Raw genomic sequence first — 19,848 nt, 5'->3', positions numbered from 1 at the left:
GCAGGAGGGAGTGGAAAGGGGCAGTGGAAGGGGGCAGGCAAGGAGCGGACGAGGGGCAGGAGGGAGCGGAAAGGGGCAGTGGAAGGGGGCAGGGAGCGGACGAGGGGCAGTGGAAGGGGCAGGCAGGGAGCAGACGAGGGGCAGTGGAAGGGGGCAGGGAGCGGGCGAGGGGCAGGACGGGGCGGGGGCAGTGGACGGAGGGAGGGGGCAGGCGAGGGGCAGGGGCCCGCCGGGAGCGGACGAGGGGCAGGAGGGAGTGGAAAGGGGCAGTGGAAGGGGCAGGCAGGGAGCAGACGAGGGGCAGTGGAAGGGGGCAGGGAGCGGACGAGGGGCAGGCGAGGGGCAGGACGGGGCGGGGGCAGTGGACGGAGGGAGGGGGCAGGCGAGGGGCAGGGGCCCGCCGGGAGCGGACGAGGGGCAGGCCAGAGGCGGGGCGGGCCGGGCTAGGAGCCCGGGGAGGCGGGGAGGGAGCCGGGGAGCGAGTGGGAGGCAGGCGGGGCGCTGGCTCGCCGGGCTGCGGGCGCAGGGCTGTGCCGGCCGCGCTCTCTCGCACACGGGCGGCGGGGAGCCGCAGCCCCGGGGCCGGGCGCTGCCATGTTCAGCCGGGGCTCTCGGAAGCGGCTCTCCGGCAGATCGGTGAGTGCGCCCTGCCCGCGCCCCCGGCCGGCTCCCGGGGTCCGCTGCAGCCAGGGCTCGGGGTCCGGCACCTGCTGGCGGGGAGCGCCCGGCGCTGGCCCCGGGGCAGCCGCCCTCCCTGGCCCCGGCGGTGCGGGCTGCGGCGAGCCCGGGCCGCCCCCCCGGATCCGAGCCGCTGCCGGGAGTCCGCACTGCAGGTGCCGCAGGAGGAGGCTCCCAGGCACCGACCCAGAGCCGCATCCAGCGGGGCTCGCTCGCCTTTGTCCGGGGCGAGCCGTCCGGAGGCGCCGCCTGGCCCGTTCATTTCGCCGGGGCACCTCCCAAACCCACCTGCTTTAGGGTCACCTGGGTGGGAGCAATGCGCTCCGATCGGAGCCCCGGCCAGCGGGGGGGAGGTGGGGTGGGGTGGAAAAACTCGGGTTTAGGGTTGGAGGGGGAAACACGTTGCTTTGCTTTCTTGTTTGTTGTTGTTGTTTTTTACAGCTGACTGCCTTGGGCGAGCCGGAGAGAGGACAGCCTTGCAACGCATGTGGTGACCAGTGCCCGGGGTTTGCGTTGCATAAATGGAGGTAGGAGCCCCTGAATGTTTTAGTTTCCTAGTTAACTGAAGCAACGGCAGGCCACAAAGTTCACTGAAGGGATGCAAAAGGGGGTGATTTGCGTGGGTGAATTTCCTCACTTTTTTTTCCACCTGAAGGATCAAAGAGGAGATGCAGCGGGGGTGCGCCATTCAGTGAGGCTTGTGGCCCTGGGAGCTTCCTTTCCCATGTGTGAACAGCCATGCTTAGCTCAGTGTCCTGTGGCTGGGGTTTCATTCTCCTTTCACTGAGACAGTGCTTCAGAACTTTTACAGTTCATCTCCAGTTTGAAAATGTCACCGTGGGTTTTTTTTAATTTATATAAATCAGCTGTGAATGTTGAATTGTGACCCTAGCTCCCCTACCTGTCATGTTTGGCGGATTGGTCTTCTTCATAAGCAAGTTGCTTCCCTCCTGGGGCACAGGTGGAGTTGTGATATTAGGCATTGGGATTGTAAAGCACTGAAATCCATCCTACACCCAGAGCAAGAGGAACACCAACATTTCTAAGCACTTCTTCCCTCCCCCATCCTGTGCTAGAATGATGGTCCCTGGCTGCTTGTTTCTGAACTGCCCACTCAGCTGCCACTGCTTGCTACGTGCCCAACTCATCTTTGTGGCTTCTGCCATCCCCCCTGACAGTTGGGTGTCCCTCATCAGATGGAACTGCAGACTCAAAATGAGGGACATGAACGACATGATGCTGGAAGTAGCTGGGTTAATTTATTTGGCATGAACAATGCCTGGAATAAATTGTCTAGGAAGGTTGTGGAATCTCCATCATTGGAGATTTTTAAGAGCAGGTTAGACCTGTCAGAGATGGTCTAAATAATACTTAGACGTGCCCTGAGTACAGGGGACTGGACTAGATGACCCCTCAAAGTCCCTTCCACTATGATTCTGTGATTCTATATCCTCAGTTTAATCCTGTGTTTATATCCTACTGACAATAGTGAAAGCCAAGTACTGCAAGATCTGGATAGGACGGAGGCAAATCTGGGTCCAAACTGAGGCAGGATGCTAAACATCAGGCAGGATATTTCCTCTCTTCCACTCCAGCCTGCCCCTTACTGGGCGTTTCTCAATGTAGAAATGAGCAATTATGCCCCACGTCCCAATGTCTGTCCCGTACGGCAGGTTTGAGGGCTACGGGCAGCCTTTTCCCATGGTGACTGCTCTCCTGGCTGCACGCCCCAACCTTTGGCGGAAGCAGTGTGCCCAGCGCTTGCTCTTGTTCTCTTGAGGCAGCTGCCGTGTCCTGCTGCTTTTCCCATACTCTGCATCCGCCACATTTGCGTCATAATATATTTGTACAGTCACCCCGTGCATCTTTTTCCAGGGGATATACAAGGCTTTTGTTAGCTGTCAAAGGCATCTTCAGATCTCAGGTTTGTGGTACTTGGTATTGTCCCAGAAGCTTGCGAGGTGCTTCATAATGTCAGAAAGAGGCAGGGAGACCTTATAAATATGTTACATGAAGATGGAGGCACCTCTCAAGGTTACCGTCTCTAACCATCACAAATCGCTGTGCGGGGTCCAGGTTTGGTTTCCATTATGTAAAAATCTGCAGCTACTTCTCAACATCTTGGCAGGCCATTTTTTCCCTAACGTCACAATCTGGTGATGCTGTTTTGCCACCACCAATGGAATTGCACTCATCTCGGTGGATGAATGGTTTGCCATCAACTTGCACTGACATGGCAGCAGCCGCCCTCTCTCAAAATTTCCAAGCCTTACGGAGGGTTTCTGGCAGACTGGGAGTGAGATGGTGTTGGCTCTAAAGGAAAGGCTGCCATATCAATGGAGGGAGTTATCTCCTGTATCCTAACGGAAGGCCTGATTCTGATCTCTCTTTCACCAGTGAATGTCAGGAGTAAATCCATTGAAATCAGTGGGCCAGATTCTGACTCCTGCTCCAGCTGCTTTCTAATGCTCTAGCAATGCAAAGCAGGTAGCTACCTTCCTCATGCTCAAATAAATTGGTTAGTCTCTAAGGTGCCACAAGTACTCCTTTTCTTCTTGTTTAACATTGGAGCTTCTGCACTGCCTCTATTCCAGCCAGTGCAGGGATGTTCCCAAGGACATGGGGGGTGTGGCAATTGTACTGCGCACTCTGGCTGTCCCTGGCTGCTGGAATAAGAAGAACTAGATAAGTTCAAGGTCAAAAAAGACCCTGATGAGTACACGGCGGATAGGTCCATCAATGGCTGTTAGCCAGGATGGTGTCCCTGGCCTCTGTTTGCCAGAAGCTGGGAATGGGTGACAGGGGATGGATCACTTGATGATTACCATTCTGTTCATTCCCTCTGGGGCACCTGGCACTGGCCACTGCCGGAAGACAGGAGACTGGGCTAGATGGACCTTTGGTCTGACCCAGTCTGGGCGTTTTTATATTCTTATGTTAATAGCCCATGTGCATAAGTTAGAACCTCTTTTAGCTGTTTTGTTATACTGGTGACTGTACCAGCTCCCATATAATTATTTTTAATTGCCTAAATGTATGAATATATAATCAAGTAAAACGAAGCCAGCTAATTTGCCTACTTAAATAAATATATACAGTGGACATACATTCATTTTTACTTTTGAGAGGTCTGTTCTCCCATTAGTGCCTAGGACTTATAAGTAGGCAAATATTAATAACAGTTACTTTTGTAGGTCACACACTCACAGGAGAATAGACCTGCTGAATATGGAAAAAAGTATATTTAACTAGTACTGGGGATGTTCATGAACATATTAAACCGCTGGGTGAAATTGAAAGAAACAATAGTTTTCAAGGGGATGTACGGATTAAGGATACAAGCCCATATCAATTAACCACTAGAGGTTCGTAAGCCTTTTTGTAATCCTTTAACAGTGTACTTTTGCTGATAAATGTAAATTGGACTTGGGCTTCAAAGGTGGGAATTTACAGCATAGATCAGGGACAGGGGAATTTATAAGCATGCAGACACTGAAAGTGGAATTCATCGCAGTTGCTGAGGCAAGCTTTGTGTTTTATAGATAATTATGTGGAATTGTGTGTTTTCTAATTAACTGCAGTTTGGGGCATGATCTATATGTCCATGTTAACAAGCAAGCAAAGTTGTGTCCTGTCAGATCTCAGAGATTTTTATGCTTTTACATTCATTGGAAAGTCACTTTTTTCAGGTATGGGGTTGATTTTGATTATTGATTGAAATGATCATTCTTGGAAGCATATGCATGTTTCCTGTTTGAAGGAAACCATTCATAAATAAATCCTATTCTTCCAAACTATTTCTGCCTTCCGAATAAGACCACCATGTCTAATTTAGAGGAAGTGAAATAATAATTTAAAAGGAAAGGGGTTTTCAAAAAATCTTGATTTATCATGATGAATGAATTGTTGTAATCGTATCTTTACATTACAATGTCACATTCATGGAAGCTTGTGGATTTTCTCTGTTAATGTGCCAGCATTTTTAATATATATTTCAATGGATCCAAGTTAGAATAAATCATATGCAACATATTCTTTAAATTTTGGTCCTTATATATGCACAATACCCATATGAAGCCCATGGAAGTTTGTGCGTCACTGATCCCCCACGTAAATGGAGAATTTAAATTTTCAGTTTGCAGTGATTTCGCAAAAAGAGAAGAAAAACAGGTTTCAGAGTTGCAGCCGTGTTAGTCTGTATCCGCAAAAAGAAAAGGAGGACTTGTGGCACCTTAGAGACTTATGCTCAAATAAATTTGTTAGTCTCTAAGGTGCCACAAGAAAAATAGACTATTTTATTTAAAAGAATCAAGACTGAATTTAGTCATCACCAGACATCAATTCTGCACTGCAGTCCTCCAAAGACATAACTATCAAACAGTAGCTACTGTAACCTGCAATTTCTCAGTGGTCTTGAAGAGCAAAGTGACTTTTTACTTTAATAACATGATTTTTTTAATTACAGTAGACTGTGAACTAAAGATATAAAAAGACAAATATTTGTGTATGGCCATGTTCCTGAAAATTACCAGTAATGTAAACAACAGATTACTCATTCAGTATTTAATATAGGCTGGTACTTGAAAGGTGGCGTTGTGTGAGAAAGTGAAATCTTATTCAATAAAATCTCCAACTCCTTAGGATTCTGGTTGCTGTTTCCTAATCAGATCTGCATTACATTAAACTACTTGCCATTCAGCTTGTTAACAAGCTTTGCATTAAATAAAGCTGTCACTGGAGTTGAGTGAATGAATAGCCATTAGAAGTGTCTTGTGCATAATGTCTGGCTGAAGAAAAGCCTGCAAAATAGGTGGTCAGGGGAGAGAAAAGGGAAGGGAATTTATCGCCTATTCCTAATGCAATTAGTATGAATATGCAAACCTTAAAGGTGACAAATGGGTACCAATCAGGACAACAGATCATGCTGTTTTTGCCACCCTGAAGTTTTCGATAGTCCTTTCACATGGACATTGGAGAAAGTTATACTTGAAATTGCTTTTCGTACCGCTTTTAAAATATACTGTTGAATACAATCACGCATACTGCCACACGTTGCCTGATTTTGGTGTATCATCTACAGCCCTGTATTGTTTAGGTTTCAGAGTAACAGCCGTGTTAGTCTGTATTCGTAAAACGAAAAGGAGTACTTGTGGCACCTTAGAGACTAACCAGTTTATTTGAGCATGAGCTTTCGTGAGCTACAGCTCACTTCATCGGATGCATAGCATATCGTGGAAATGTTTCCCCTTTCAGAGAGTCTTTTCACCATCAGTGACCCTCACAATTCAAACACCCCTTTTATTCCCAGCCCCCCCACCCAGTCTTCCCCCCCACACACACACAAAAAACCCCTACTCCAAGCAGTTTTAACCTCATAATTTCTCCATGCATATTCATCTTACCATAGGCCTGATCCAGTAAAGAACTGATGGGATCTAATTTAGTTGTTACCCGTCAAGACAGAGATCTTGGCGTCATTATGGATAGTTCTCTGAAAACATCCACTCAGTGTGCATTGGCAGTCAAATAAACCAACAGAATGTTAGGAAACCGTTAGAAAAGGGATAGATAATAAGACGGAAAATATCATAATGCCTCTGTATAAATCCATGGTATGCTCACACCTTGACTCCTGCGTGCAGTTCTGGTCACCCCCATCTCAAAAAAGAGATATTAGTACTGGTACAGAAAAGGGAGACAAAAATGTTTAGGGTTATGAAACAGCTTTCATATTAGGAGAGATTCAAAGACTGGGACTGTTCAGATTGGAAAAGAGACAAAAGAGGCGATTCGATAGAGGTCTATAAAATCATGATTGGAGAAAGAATAGGCAAGTGTTATTTACCTCTTTAAACCGTCATTTACTTTCAAACTAGGGGTCACCCAACAGAATTAATAAGCAACAGCTTTAAAATAAACATAGGGAAATACTTCACACAACGCGCTGTCAACCTATGGAACTCGTTGCCAGGAGATGTTGTGAAGGCCAAATTATAACTGGGTTCAAAAATAACTAGATAAGTTCATGGAGGAGAGGTCCATCAGTGACTACTAGCCAAGATGGTCAGGGACACAATCCCATGCTCTGGGTGTCCTTAAGCCTCTGACTGTCAGAATCTGGGAGTGGATGACAGGACAGAATTGTCCTGTTTTGTTCATTGCCTCTGAATCATCTGGCACTGGCCACTGTCATAAAACAGGATACTGGGCTAGATGGACCATTGGTCTAATCCAGTATGACCACTCTTATGTTCTTAAATGGAGAAGTGCCAGAGACTCCATTAAGTCCACTAGAGACTTCGCTGTTGCTATTGATTTTACATGGAAGGCGCCCAGACACCATGCTGACAGGTGGCAGTATAAAACCCTAAGATAGATAGTATTTTTAAAATTAGCCAAACTCTTGCAGAAAATCTTTGTTGCCATAGTTATGCTTCTCATTTGCAAGAGCTTTAAATAGTAGTAATAAATGTGCCATAAAAATGATGCTAATGCTTTTAGTTTTTGACTGCCACTGTGAAATCACATTTGTGTTGTTTATTGAATTCTTGTCCCTGTAACATGTGGTGACATTTTCCCTCCTAAGTCATAGTTTGATGGTCAAGAGTTCCGCTTCTCCCCAAGGAGCCTGTTAAAATTGTTTTACAGTCTCCATAACTTTGGCTTATGTTTATGTAACAAGCATTGCCCAGTACTTAAAAAGACACTATAAAGCAGAATCTTTAAAAGAAGGGAAACCATTTGTTTCTCAGTTTGGTAATATTTAACATTAATGAATGAAATCCTGTGGAGAGAACTGTTGAAAGCATTCACTGTGCTTATAAAGCGTACAATGCCTCAAGGAAAGAGGACCCTAGATTTATATAAAGGTTGCATGATTTAGTGGACAGAGTACTGGATTGGGAGTCAAGACACCTAGTTGCCGTGTGATCTCAGGGAAATCACCTAGGCTCTGTGTGGTGACAGGCCCAACCTTTGTCTGCTTTACTTCGATGGTAAATTCTTTGTGAGTAGGGACTGTCTCTTACTGTGTGTTTGTACAGTGCCTTGTCCTTGATCTCAGCTGAGTCCTCTAGGGCAGTGGCTCTAAACCTTTCCAGACAACTGTACCCCTTTCAGGCGTCTGATTTGTCTTGTGTACCCAAGTTTCACCTCACTAAAAAACTACTTGTTTACAAAATCAGACATAAAGATACAGAAGTGTCACAGCACATGAGTACTGAAAAATTGCGTACGTTCTCATTTTTACCATATAATTATAAAATAAATCAATTGGAATATAAATATTGTACAGCATATACAGCAGTATAAACAAGTTGTCTGCATTTTTAGTTTGTACTGACTTCGCTAGTGTTTTTTAATGTAGCCTGTTGTAAAACTAGGCAAATATCAAAATGAAGTGATGTACCCGTGTACCCCGGGGTACATGTACCCCTGATTGAGAACCACTGTCCTAGGGACTAACATACCATTAATAATTAATAAAATAACTAGTAATTCTATATTTGTGCATAACCCAAATCTGCATATATTGGAGTCACATTCTTCCCTGGAAATGTACACTTCCCTGGCCAGCTTTTGGTCTTCAGTTTGATTACTGGTGCAGCTTCCACAGGGCAGAAACAACAATGTTTTCAGTGTAGCACATGAATGAATAACAGTGAATTCTGAAGCATTTGTCTCTGGTTTCAAAAAAAAAAAAAAAAAGAAAAAAAAAAAGAAAATACAGATTATTGCTTCCATATGTTTTCAGCCTTTTTACACTGCTTGCAATTGTTTCCTTTCATGAATAACATGCTTTGCATCTCTGTCTCCTTTAGAATTCAGATATTCTACACATCCTTGCATTTTTATTTCTACGGCTTTTAGTTTGGAGACCATGAGCATACCCTACACAATCTTATCCTGTATGAGCTTCTGTTCATATCACTTCCATTGCAGTAACTCAAGGCCATGTTATCTTATTCAGTTTTTGTGGTGGGTTGCTGAAATAGACAAAACTGTACCGGTGGGAAGAATATTGAACCTAATGACCGTGAATACCCTTCCATTCTCATCTCCAGAAGCCATTCCTTGGACTTGCCATGTGTTCAGAGGCTCTACAGGAGTGAGTAAAAAAGGGTCTATCTCATGGAGCGCTGTTCTACGTGATATAATATCCTCTGCAGTTAACGTTGAGTCTATCAGCATTAATTTCTGCATGTTCTTGCTCTACACCGTTAAATGCCTTGGAAGCCCAGGCTCTCGGACCCTGCAAGGTGGGAGGTTCCCAGAACTCCGGCTGCAACCCAAGCCCGGAAGTCTTCACTGCAATTAAACAGTCTCGTAGCCAGAGTCCCATAAGCTTGAGTCAGCTGGCATTGGCCAGCCACAAGTGTCTAATTGCAGTGTAGACATACTATAGATACATTGGAGTTGCTGCTTTAGCCCATTGACTTTACGTCAGGACTTAAATTGTCCCATTGGGGTTCATTTTATCTCCACCTACCTGTGAGAATTTATATTTGTTTGTTTCTTTTTTAACTGTGTGTATGTATTATAAAGCGTGGAAGAAAACTAATGCCCTGACATACAATAAACATAACGAGGAGTCCTTGTGACACCTTAGAGACTAACAAATCTATCTCTAAGGTGCCACAAGGACTCCTTGTTATTTTTGCTGATACAGACTAACATGGCTACCACTTCAAAACCTGACATACAATAGTAGTCGTGTCCAACTCAAATGATTGACCAAATGTAAATTAATGTATTTTTACTGAACACTATAAAATGCTTCTAAGAAAAACATTTACTTTTAACATACTTTTGTCTTCAGTTATTGTAAAACTGATCCATCAACTGCTAAGCCCTAAAAAGGGGAAAATAACTTTCTTGCCAAAGCTGAAGTTCTTCTTCAGCCTTCTGTTCTGAGACACAAACTAGAAACTAAATTGTGGTGCTATTGAGCGATACAGACAAAAACCCTGATTTAGCAAGATACTTGTGCACGCATGTAACTTTAAGCATGTGAGTTCAATGGTCCCATTTACTTACATGTGTTAGGTTAAGCATGTGTAGATGTGTTTGTAGTATTGGGACCTAATTTATTATTTTATGACTTCTCTCTGTAAGTTTTCATAGGAAAAAACAGTGTTAATATGATTGATCTCTCTATGGTACTTACATGGGCCTCTGTGCACCTCACAATTTTTAATGTGTGTGTCCTTACAGCACCCTGTGAGGTAGGGAAGTATGAGAGGTGTGATTCCTGAGGCATAATCTATCTCCTGGGTTGTTGAGGAGTAGATGGATTTGAAGGCATCTCACATATTTCCTCATAAGAACCTGCCTTTGGTGACGTCCCAGTGCTCTGTAGCAAAGCTCCCTTCTGTAGATGATTAAGAGATGGAAGATCATGGGCTCTTTTGTCAAAACAGTCTTTCTGCTTCCACTTCCGATTTTCTTTCGTCTTCCGGACGGCTTCATTGGGATGAGATTTCAGGACGTTGGTGAATTAGATCGGATCCTTCTTTCCATTAACTGCTGAGCTGGAGCTCTGCCTGTTAGCATGGCTTGTTTTTCAATATTGCACCTTTTCCCCAAGGATCTCATAGCCTTGGCTCCTAGCCTCTCTCCTTTTTGGGGTGCCAGGAGAAAAATGGTAGCAATTACATTTTGTTTCATGCAGTTCTCCTGCAGCAATGATGTTGATGCTTCAGATAATCTGCCTGCTGGACCAAGTTCTCAAGGGGGCTGGAGGGAAGGCAGTCAGTTTTCTTATTTCTTCTACCCCCTGAAGATGAAGGGTTCTTGCTGTGCTGAGTAGGCATTGCCTCCTACGAGTAATTGAGAAGACATGTTGTACCCCTTAGGTTGATATTAATTTGTATTGCTTAGAATCCACAATCAGGAATCAAGGCTGTTTTGTGCTAGGTGCATGTAAACGAAGTAATGCTTGGTAGGAAAAGAACTGATCAGCAGCAGTTGGCGAACTTGTGAAGTGGGAGAATTTTGTCTGGGGAGGGTGGTTGCTTTGATCAAAGTTTGATCTGAATTCTACAATATTCTATTGTGCACTTGTTGAGGGGATTCAGCTGGCAGATGGATTTGAAGGCATCTCACATATTTCCTCATAAGAAGTCTTTGGTGAAGTCCCAGTGCTCTGTAGCAAAGCTCCCTTCAGTAGCTCTGTTGCAGATATTGTTCTAATTTTCAAGTCAGGTTTCTGATTTGCATAGTAACAATGTGTAGTTGGCTACCTGCTACCATTTATTTCCTGACAGGGCCTGGGCCTCGTATTTATCATCAGCACTTCACGTGCCCCATGGCTCAATGAGAGATGAAAGATTAATCATGGAAGGGGCTGAGTACCCTCCGTGGGAGCAATCTCTTGAGAAGCATCCAATGTTTCAGAAGCAGAGAGCCATCCTGGATGGTGGAAGTTAGTACAGCCATCACTGACCAAATATTTGTGTGATCAAATAGCCCTTCATTCATTCAGATCACTTGAACATTGGCTGTAGCTGACCCTGTTTATTTAACGGTTCATATTCTTATGGTTTGATGGTTTTCACAGCTGATCCTTTGCCGGAAGTTTTCTTACAGCGACATTTGTAGCCTGTTGAGAAGAGAGGTGTTTTGTCAAGGGAGCTATTCCTCTAGGATAGCGGTTCTCAAACTTCATTGCACTGCAACCCTCTTCTGACAACAAAAATTACTACAGCACCCCAGGAAGGGGGACCAAAGCCTGAGCCCACCCAAGCCCTGCCACCCCGGGTGGGGATGGGGGGCAAAGCCCCATTGCCCCAGGCTGGGGGGCCAATGCTGAAGCCCAAGGGCTTCAGCCCCAGGCAAGAGGCCTGTAACCTTCGCCTCAATGCCCAGGACTGAAGCCCTCAGGCTTGGGCTTGGGCTTTGGCTTTGGCCCTGGGCCTCAGCAAGTCTAAGCCAGCCCTGGCAACCCCATTAAAATGGGGTCGCGACCCACAGTTTGAGAACCACTGCTCTAGGATAGCAGAGTGTTTTTTAAACTAGCAATTCAAGATCCCCCCGCAATGAAAAGATTCAGAGTAATACTAGTGGGTTGGTGAGAAAAATACCTAGGTACAGAGAAGAGAAACACAGCTAAAAATTAAAAGGGTATACAAAGACGTCTAAAGGATGTGATTTACTGAAACAGTGTTTCTCAGACTGTGGTCCACTGGTGGCCCTCCCAGCACTCGGTGGAGAGCCCTGGAGAGCTGTCAGCCCACATGATGCTGGCAATTTTTTGTTTCTAGGTGCCACATTGTGACAAAGTCAACTAAAAATACATACAGTATTTCCCCAGTATTACTTTTCACTGGAAATAATGGCTGTAGTTGCCACCAGGACATTATGGGATAACAAATAGGAAGGAGAGGGTGTCTGTGGCATTGTCAGTGGGAGATGTCCACGAGACAACTTTTCTCTCTATTAAGATATGGTCCATGTTGCAAAGATGTTTGAAGGCCTCTGATATAAGAGATGGAAGATTTGATTCTCCTCCCACTTATGCTGCTGTAAATTGGGAATTACTCCTGTGAAGTCACAAGAGACGGGATGTGGCTGGTGTAAAACTGGTGTCACTCAGAGCAGAGTTGGATCCTGATTCTCTCCTGGCTAGTAGAAGCAGTTGAGATTGTCTCAGGTGTTCTTGCTGCCAATTCCCAGGAGTGAATTTTCCAGGATAAGGTCTTTTTCCTTAGACTTGAAGGTCCTTCAGTGTGGCACTCTCTTCCATAAAAGAAGGATGATCTTGTGGTTAAGCCACAGGGCTGTAGTGGGGTGGTCTGGATTCAATTCCAGATCTCTTCTATGATGCTTCAGTTTCCCATCTGGACAATGGGGATAATAATACTTCCTTTCTCCCACTCTGTTTTCTCTTCACTTTGCAAGCTCTTTGGGAAAGGAACCACATCTTTGCACGTGTGGGTGGGTGTACACACATATACAGTGCCAAGCACAATAAGTCTCTAGGTAATTGTCTGTAATGCTATAATAATTAATAACTTCCTCTAGTATTCTGACAGAGTCTGGTGTGGTTGTCCTTAAGCTGGTAAGGTGTACACATTTTGTTAGGCTTTTAGTTGACCTTAATTACACTAGCTTAAGGGCTTGATTGTTGCAGTTGTCATTTGGCTTAGTGGCTCATTGTAGTGCAGCTGTGGTTTATTGCCATCTATAAGGGAGTATGTTGTGGTTTTTTTAATTGTTTATTTAAATTTTCTTATTCTGTAAATTGACTCTGTGCCTCCGGGTGTGTCTACACCACAAAGGCGGGTGTGATTGCAGTGCACAGTCGAGCCAGCTTTCGTCCAGTTGGCGTGGGTAGCAGTGGTGGTGAGGATGTGGCCCATGCAGGCTTTGGTGCATGCTAGCTGCCTCATTCCAAGCCCGCTGGGGACCGTAAGTACTTGGGTTTTTGGCCTGCTCCGGGTTCTGCACTCTCTTGTCTTCGCTGCTATTGTTGCCCATGCTATCGAGATGAAAGCTAGCGGGGGATATGCCTACCCACGCTGCAGTTAGACTTCATTTGCGGCATAGATCTGGGAAGCCCTGTGGTCTAGTGGAATCAGCACAGGACTGGGAGCAGGGAACTCATGGATTCTAACTCTACTTGACTCACTATCAGCTTCCAAGAATCCCATACCTTGTGCTTTGTGAGCCCAAACGGGAGCCTGTTAGCTGGGTTGGGTTGTGGCTGGTGGGGAGGGACTCTGGGACCATTGTGGGAGGGAGTGTACATTGGACCCTTTCAAGAGTGTCCTCCCAGGTGTTCTCACTTGGTTTCCCCCTTCCTACTTTCTACTTCTCAGTCCCCTGCAGGGAGAATACTTCTGGGAACCCCTGGAGCATGGCTGAAGCTGGGAAAGCTACAATGCTGCCCTATATATCTGTTTCCCCACCCAGTAAAATGGGGATAGTATTATATTTCTCTGCGAGACATTGAGGGGGCTAATGAATGTTTTTGTGCAGTGCTCTAATGCATAAGGCCCAATCAAAAGGGCTCAGTATTAGTATCATTATCTCCACCATGGGTGGGGATTATAGCACAAATGGGCATTTGCGCTTTAAGAGAAACTCCTACACCTTCAATAGAGGGCTTATAGTCTCAGAGAGAAGGGACTTTAAAAACCGAAATGTGCTAGTCTAAAAAAGATCACTTTTTTTTTAGTCTAAAAAAGATCACCTGGCCAGTATTTCACTTTGCAGCCTTTCATACAGAGTCGGGATTCGTTTTCTTAAGACATAAACATTTCTGCAGCCAGATCCTGCTGTAAACCAGTGCAGTATCTATGCTGAGCTCCATCAGCGGAAGTCAGGCTCTTGTCTTTGATTGTTCCCCGTTACAGATAATTGTTCTCACTTCTTTCCAGAGATTCTCTTCCCTATTCTACTGTTTATCTTTAAAAATCTTTCCCCATTCTTTCAGTTTTGTAATCCATTAATGATTGTATCAATGAATCACTGTTTTAATAATCTGTTACATTCTAATTGACCACAATCTCCTTATAGAAATCTTGGTCCTCTAAGTATATGGAAAAGCTTAAGTATCGGCAAATAGCGTCAGCTCAGATTTTTGCCTGGTGGTCTCATAATAGCTTGTTTATGAATTTCAACTGTACATTTAATTTTTCTGCCATGAATAACCAGGCAGTTATCACACAGGAAATCAGGGGTGAAGGTTCTGTAAGCAGTGCACCCGACATGACGCTGATTTGTGGTCATTAGCTAACATTTAAGGAATTCGAAATGCTATTTGTAATTTGTCTGATTATAAAGAAAACAAATTTCTGGGTAAGCCATACAGGCATGGCTGTTGCTACATAGACAGACTTTCCAATTAAGTTTTGGTATGTCTAGGTGTACACTGCATGTGCCTTAAAATGCTGTGGCTGTTTATGGGTCTATTGTACCTTTTTTACACCAATCTAGTCTTCCATTAGTTTCAGTGGAGCTGATCCTCGTTTAGAGCCGTGTAAGGGAAATGATCTCTCAGCTGGAAATCACTCACTTTGTTGTTCACTTGTACTCCCATCCATGCTGCACGGGATGCTCCACTGCATACAGCCAGATTCTGCAAGGCGCCGACCGCCTCCTACGACGGTCCAATCCCTGTCTTCAAAGGGAGCTGAGGACATTGTGTAAATTTGGACTCCAAGCCCTCATTCTCACAGAGCTCTGCACCTACATGGCGTTTCACTGAACTCAGTGGTGCTCCGTCCAGGCACAGAGAGGTCCATTGAAATTGAGCACCAACCAGGATCGGGGCCTAAGAGAGCAGTAACTGCAGAAGTTAGGCTGGATCTGCAAAAATCACAGTGCACTCTTGCATTAAGCAGAAAGAGCCTGACTGTTTCTTCCTCTATGTATGGTTCTTACGCTCCGCAGTGATCTGACTCCAAAGCTTGGTGCTTGAAGTGCTCAGAATTGCTATTATTATTATTATTACAACTAAGGAGGGTGATGCTTCGTACTCAGTCATCCCGGCAAATATTTCATTCGGTACCAGTTGCCCTTGTAGCTGCTGCTACAATGATAAAAGACGTAATGGCTGCTCTTGGAGATAAGGAAGCTATATAAATATAATTATTGAAGTCCCTCTGCGGAGGTGGAGGTGGGAAGCCTGTAGATAGATGAGTCCCTCTGCCTTTATATCTGCAAGGGAAGCTCCTGGGGCACTTTGCTATGCCCTAGAAAAGGGATAAAACTCCACCTAACCAGCATGCTAACCACTCGCCGCAGCACGCTTTCCAGCCGGTTGCAGCTTCCGGCATACTAAATTGGAGCTGTCTGGTCACAGCTGCGAGCAATTAGCTACCCACCCTACCACCACCACCTTTCCTCCTCCTATTTCTTGTCACCAACCCGCTGGAATTCATGAGTGAAAAAAGGAAAGCCCCTAGCAAGTTGGGGAGCGAGAATATTAGAGTTTTGAGCAAATCGTGTGTAGTTAGTGAATTGCAGTTGCATTAGCCACTGTGGCTAACAGGTTTACAAAGGGCTGTTGTTCTTACCCACAGGAACAAATTCAGCCTCCTCATTCGCTATTGGGAGTTGCACCCAATTACCCAGAGCTGCCAAGGTCTCAAAAAAACTTAAAAGTTCATTTCTAAAGCCTTTTCCACAGTAGGCATTTTAGCCCTGGGGTAGCTGAACTAGTGCAAATCTGCACAGATGTGATTTGTACCACTTTAGCTCACCCCCGGATAGGAACCAGGAGAAGTTGCCCAGTGCCCGTTGCGTTGTGATGGTGTTTGTCATGTCTGTGTTACAGGCTTGCATCAGTGCAATTATGCTGGTGGCTAAAACCCTCAGTGCAGACCAGACTCAAGCTTCAAGCATATCTTTCTTTATTTTCCATTTCTTCTTGTAGGTCCCATTTTTTTTTTAACCGGGACAGGAGCATGTTTTCTAGTTCTGTAGCCAGATATTTCTGAGACCATACGGATGAAAATGATTTCCATGGCAGCAGTAACCATAGGAAACCTTCTGAATGTATCTTGTTTGCTTCCTGGCTCCTTTATTTTAACTGTGTACTCTGCAAACGGAACAGTGAGTATCACTGGTGTTTTGTGAACATTGTAACCGTGCAAAGGCCGAGAATATTTGCTGTGCCCCTTGGCTGATGAGCACCTCAAGTCTGTCATTCCTTCAAGTGTACTGGAATGTTTTCGCACAGCTTGGGGGTTGGGGAACCAAGATGTGGTGACTAATTCTCTTTAGCTGGCCAGAAAACCTTTTGTAGGAGGATCTGTTAGAAGAAATGAAGTTTCATAGCTATCGTCTGACTCCTGTGCGCACTCAAAGGGTGCAGAGGACATTGTACGTTGGATGCTAATTGCTCAAGAAAGAAAAGAGAGCTGGCTCCCAGTACCTCATTCCCTTTTGCTATCTTTCTCTGTTCTTTTCTCATACTATTTTAGAAAGATGTTGTGTTTCTGGTACAGCGAGGACGTACTATACGGTAGAACCTCAGAGTTACAAACATTTCGGGAATGGAGATTGTTCGGAACTCTGAAATGTTCGTAATTCAACAACTGATGATGGCGGTTCTTTCAAAAGTTTACAGCTGAACATTGACTTAAAGTACAGCTTTGAAACTTTACTATGTAGAAGAAAAATGCTGCCCCCCCCTTTTTTTTTAGTAGTTTCCATTTAACACAGCACTATATTGTATTTGCTTTTCTTTTTGGTCTCTGCTGCTGCCTGATTGTGTAATTCCAGTTCCAAATGAGGTGTGTGATTGACTGGTTAGTTTGTAACTCTGGTGTTTGTAACTACTGTAATTATTATTGTGTATTACTATGGTGCCTAGAGCCCACCCAAGAACAGGGCCCTATTGTGCTAGGAGCTGTACAAACACAGAGTAACACAGTCCCTGGAGAGCTGACAGTCACCCAGGGTGGGCAAAAGAGACGGAACATTCACCCTTCAGCAAGGATGGAGAATCTTGATTTAAAGAAAAAAATGTGAAAATGCCATTAACGTGTTTCGTTGAAAATAGACATTCTGTTGAAAGTTTTATCAGGAAATCGAAATAGGGAATGTTTCTCTGGGACCTATTCAGAGGACGGTGTGTCTGCTGCATGGGTACTGCTGCATGGAGGAAACTTGAAGTGAAAAGCAAATCTAGTGCTGGAAATGAAGCTTTTAAATCAATCCTCATAATGAATTGGAAACCATTGGTGCAAGTGGGAATTAGAGCTAGAGTTAGACAGGTCGTTCATGGACAATCCTGGCACTGGAAAAAGGGCAATTGTTTGCAAAAATAAAAAATACTTAGCCCAGCTCTGAGCATGAACATTATGGGGAGGGGAACAGGCACTTATGTTTTGGTATCACCGTTAGCCAGGTGAGGAGGAGGGGAAGATTCCATTAATGATTAGTAAAATTAATATTATTCCATACAGGGCAGAAATACAAATCCTTTCACTCCCTCCCGACCCCAAAAATGTATATTATTATTATTATTATTTTATTTATTATTTATTTGTATTCTGGTAGCACCTAAAGGGCCCAACCGTAGCTCAGGACCCCTTGTGCTAGGTGCTGTGGACACACAGAACAGACAGCCCCTGCTGCAAGGAGCTTACAGTCTCCGTAAATATATATTGCCTCAATGACAAGCAAACAGGTCTGCTCTTTCCTCCTTCCTTCTGCTGTTTCACAAACCACTGTTCAGTTTGTACCTTGGCCATTGCAGGGACAGCCTTCGTGCTGGTAATTCCACACGTGGGCTGCTGTGCAGAAGATCGATGTGTGGAGAGAAGCATGCATAAACTAGTCAGACTAGAGAACTGGGTGGGGTTGGAGGAGGGGTCTTCACTTGCCATCATCTTTCCCTGTCATCTCAGTGTACGCTGGCACAAATATTAAGGCACCGTCAGTCATTGGTACTCCACCGGGCGGGGGGGCGGGGGGGGGTGGAAAAACACAGCTGGACCAAGCTTTTTTTGAGATTTGCGGGGGAAGGGAGAAATTCAACTTCTGCTTCAGCAGGGCAGTTTGACAGTTCATCCTGCTTGCTGCTGGTGAGATGATGATGATAATTATGTGAAACTGTCATTTTGCATTTGATGGGAAATTCTACTTTTCCACAGTGTGACTATGACACCCTGGCCCAGTGCCATTCTGTAGGGTCCCCATCTGTTGTAAGTAGACCCAACCGCTGGGTCCCATGTGGTTGTAAACTAACTGGGTCTGGGCTGAGTCTAGCTTGTTTCTAGCTCTGGATCCACAGGGCACGTTTCCAGGCTCAGGCCATCCTTCCTTGGGATGTGGCTCTGCAATCCAGCTGCCCTAGATCCTGAAACCAGTTGTCAGACCTCCCGAGGCCCTCAGTTGCTTACATATACAACCCTAGAGCTCCAGCAAGGATGTGGGCATTCTGGCTTCTAGTTTAACTCCTTTAGGAACAGTGTGTCAGGAAAGCAAGGGATACAGGCTTAGCAAAGGAATTTCTTAACCATATATAAGCAGGGGAATAGTCCAACTCTTGTGGGGAACTTTCCTGGCTTCTGCACTACCCCGGTGAAGTGGGCTAGCGAAAGGATCTGAGTCCTCGCTCCCACTTCCTTTACCCAGTGGCCTCCCTGCCCTTGAGGACTCCCCTTCCACACTCCTGTCTGGCAGAATCCTCGTAACGCCAACAAGGCTGGGCCCAGGATTCCTGGGGGGCTCAACCCCCAACCCTGCTGTGGTCACCTAGGACAGGGGCTAGGGTGTCCCCACTCCAGGGTACTCTCTCTGCACTGGGCACTTCTCTGACCCACTGACCATTACATACAAGTTAAAGCAAATGCAAGTTATTTCATCAACAATTAATTTTAAAAAGAATAAGGGGAAATGGGAAAGGTTAAAGGAAACACATCACCCCGCTCGGTGGCAGGGAACATCACAAACAGTGTCTCTGGAACGTCAAGGCAGTTCACAGTCTGTTCCTTGTAAGTCCCAGGCCTCCTGCTCAGGCCCTGGCTGCGCTGCAGGGATGCTGTGGGTTGGACACTTGCTCTGGTGGTGGCCACACGCTCTCAGGCTCTAAGTGGTAGGACCCTTCTGCCCAGTGTTGCCCCCGCCCTGTCGGGGTTATGATCCAAGCCTGGCCTGCAGAGCCTCTTGGCTGAGGCGTCTCCCTGTGCTGGGCCCGCTGCCCAGGGTCCCCCTCGCTCTCCCCAGCTGCTCACCGCACCCAGCTCCGGACTGCTCCGGCCCCAGCTCCACCACTCGGTCTCTGCACTGCTGCTGCTGCTCTGCCTCCAGCTCCCTGGGCTGCTTCTCTGGCCCCTCTGGCTCTGGTTGCTGCAGCTCTGCTCCCAGGACAGGTCTGCTCTGCAGGCTGCTTCTGTGACTCTGCTCCCAGCACTGACCTGCTTCCTGGGCTGCTTTTCTGGCCCCTCTGGATCTGGTTGCTGCAGCTCTGCTCCCAGGGCAAGTCTGCTCTCTCTGGGCTGTGCCTCTGGCTTTGGGGCTGCAGCTCTGCTCCCAGGACAGGGTCTGCTCTTTCTGGGCTGCTTTTCTTGTCCCTCTGGATCTGGCCCAGCTCTGCTCCCCGGCTTAGCTTGGGCCCCTGCTTTCTCCTTAGCTCGGCCCCACTCTGTCTGACCCAGGCAAATCCAGCTCACACAGAGGACGGGACCTCCCTGGCCTCCTGACTCTCTGATTAGC

General features: G+C 45.8%; 1 protein-coding gene across 1 annotated transcript in view; it reads left to right on the top strand.

The window, feature by feature from the left end:
* The first annotated feature begins 491 nt into the window (after positions 1-491).
* Positions 492-19,848, top strand: part of PRICKLE2 (prickle planar cell polarity protein 2) — a 188,868-nt gene continuing 169,511 nt past the window's right edge. Inside the window, exons 1-2 of the mRNA XM_037905132.2 lie at positions 492-636; positions 1,120-1,205. Of these exons, the coding sequence (XP_037761060.1) occupies positions 595-636; positions 1,120-1,205 (128 nt within the window). The 5' untranslated portion in view covers positions 492-594. The remainder of the gene's footprint in view (positions 637-1,119; positions 1,206-19,848) is intronic.

This window comes from Chelonia mydas, chromosome 7 (genome assembly GCF_015237465.2).
Source record: "Chelonia mydas isolate rCheMyd1 chromosome 7, rCheMyd1.pri.v2, whole genome shotgun sequence".
Lineage (NCBI taxonomy): Eukaryota > Metazoa > Chordata > Testudines > Cheloniidae > Chelonia > Chelonia mydas.
The sequence above is the reverse complement of the archived record's forward strand: the minus strand, read 5'-3'. Positions and strand labels throughout refer to the sequence as shown.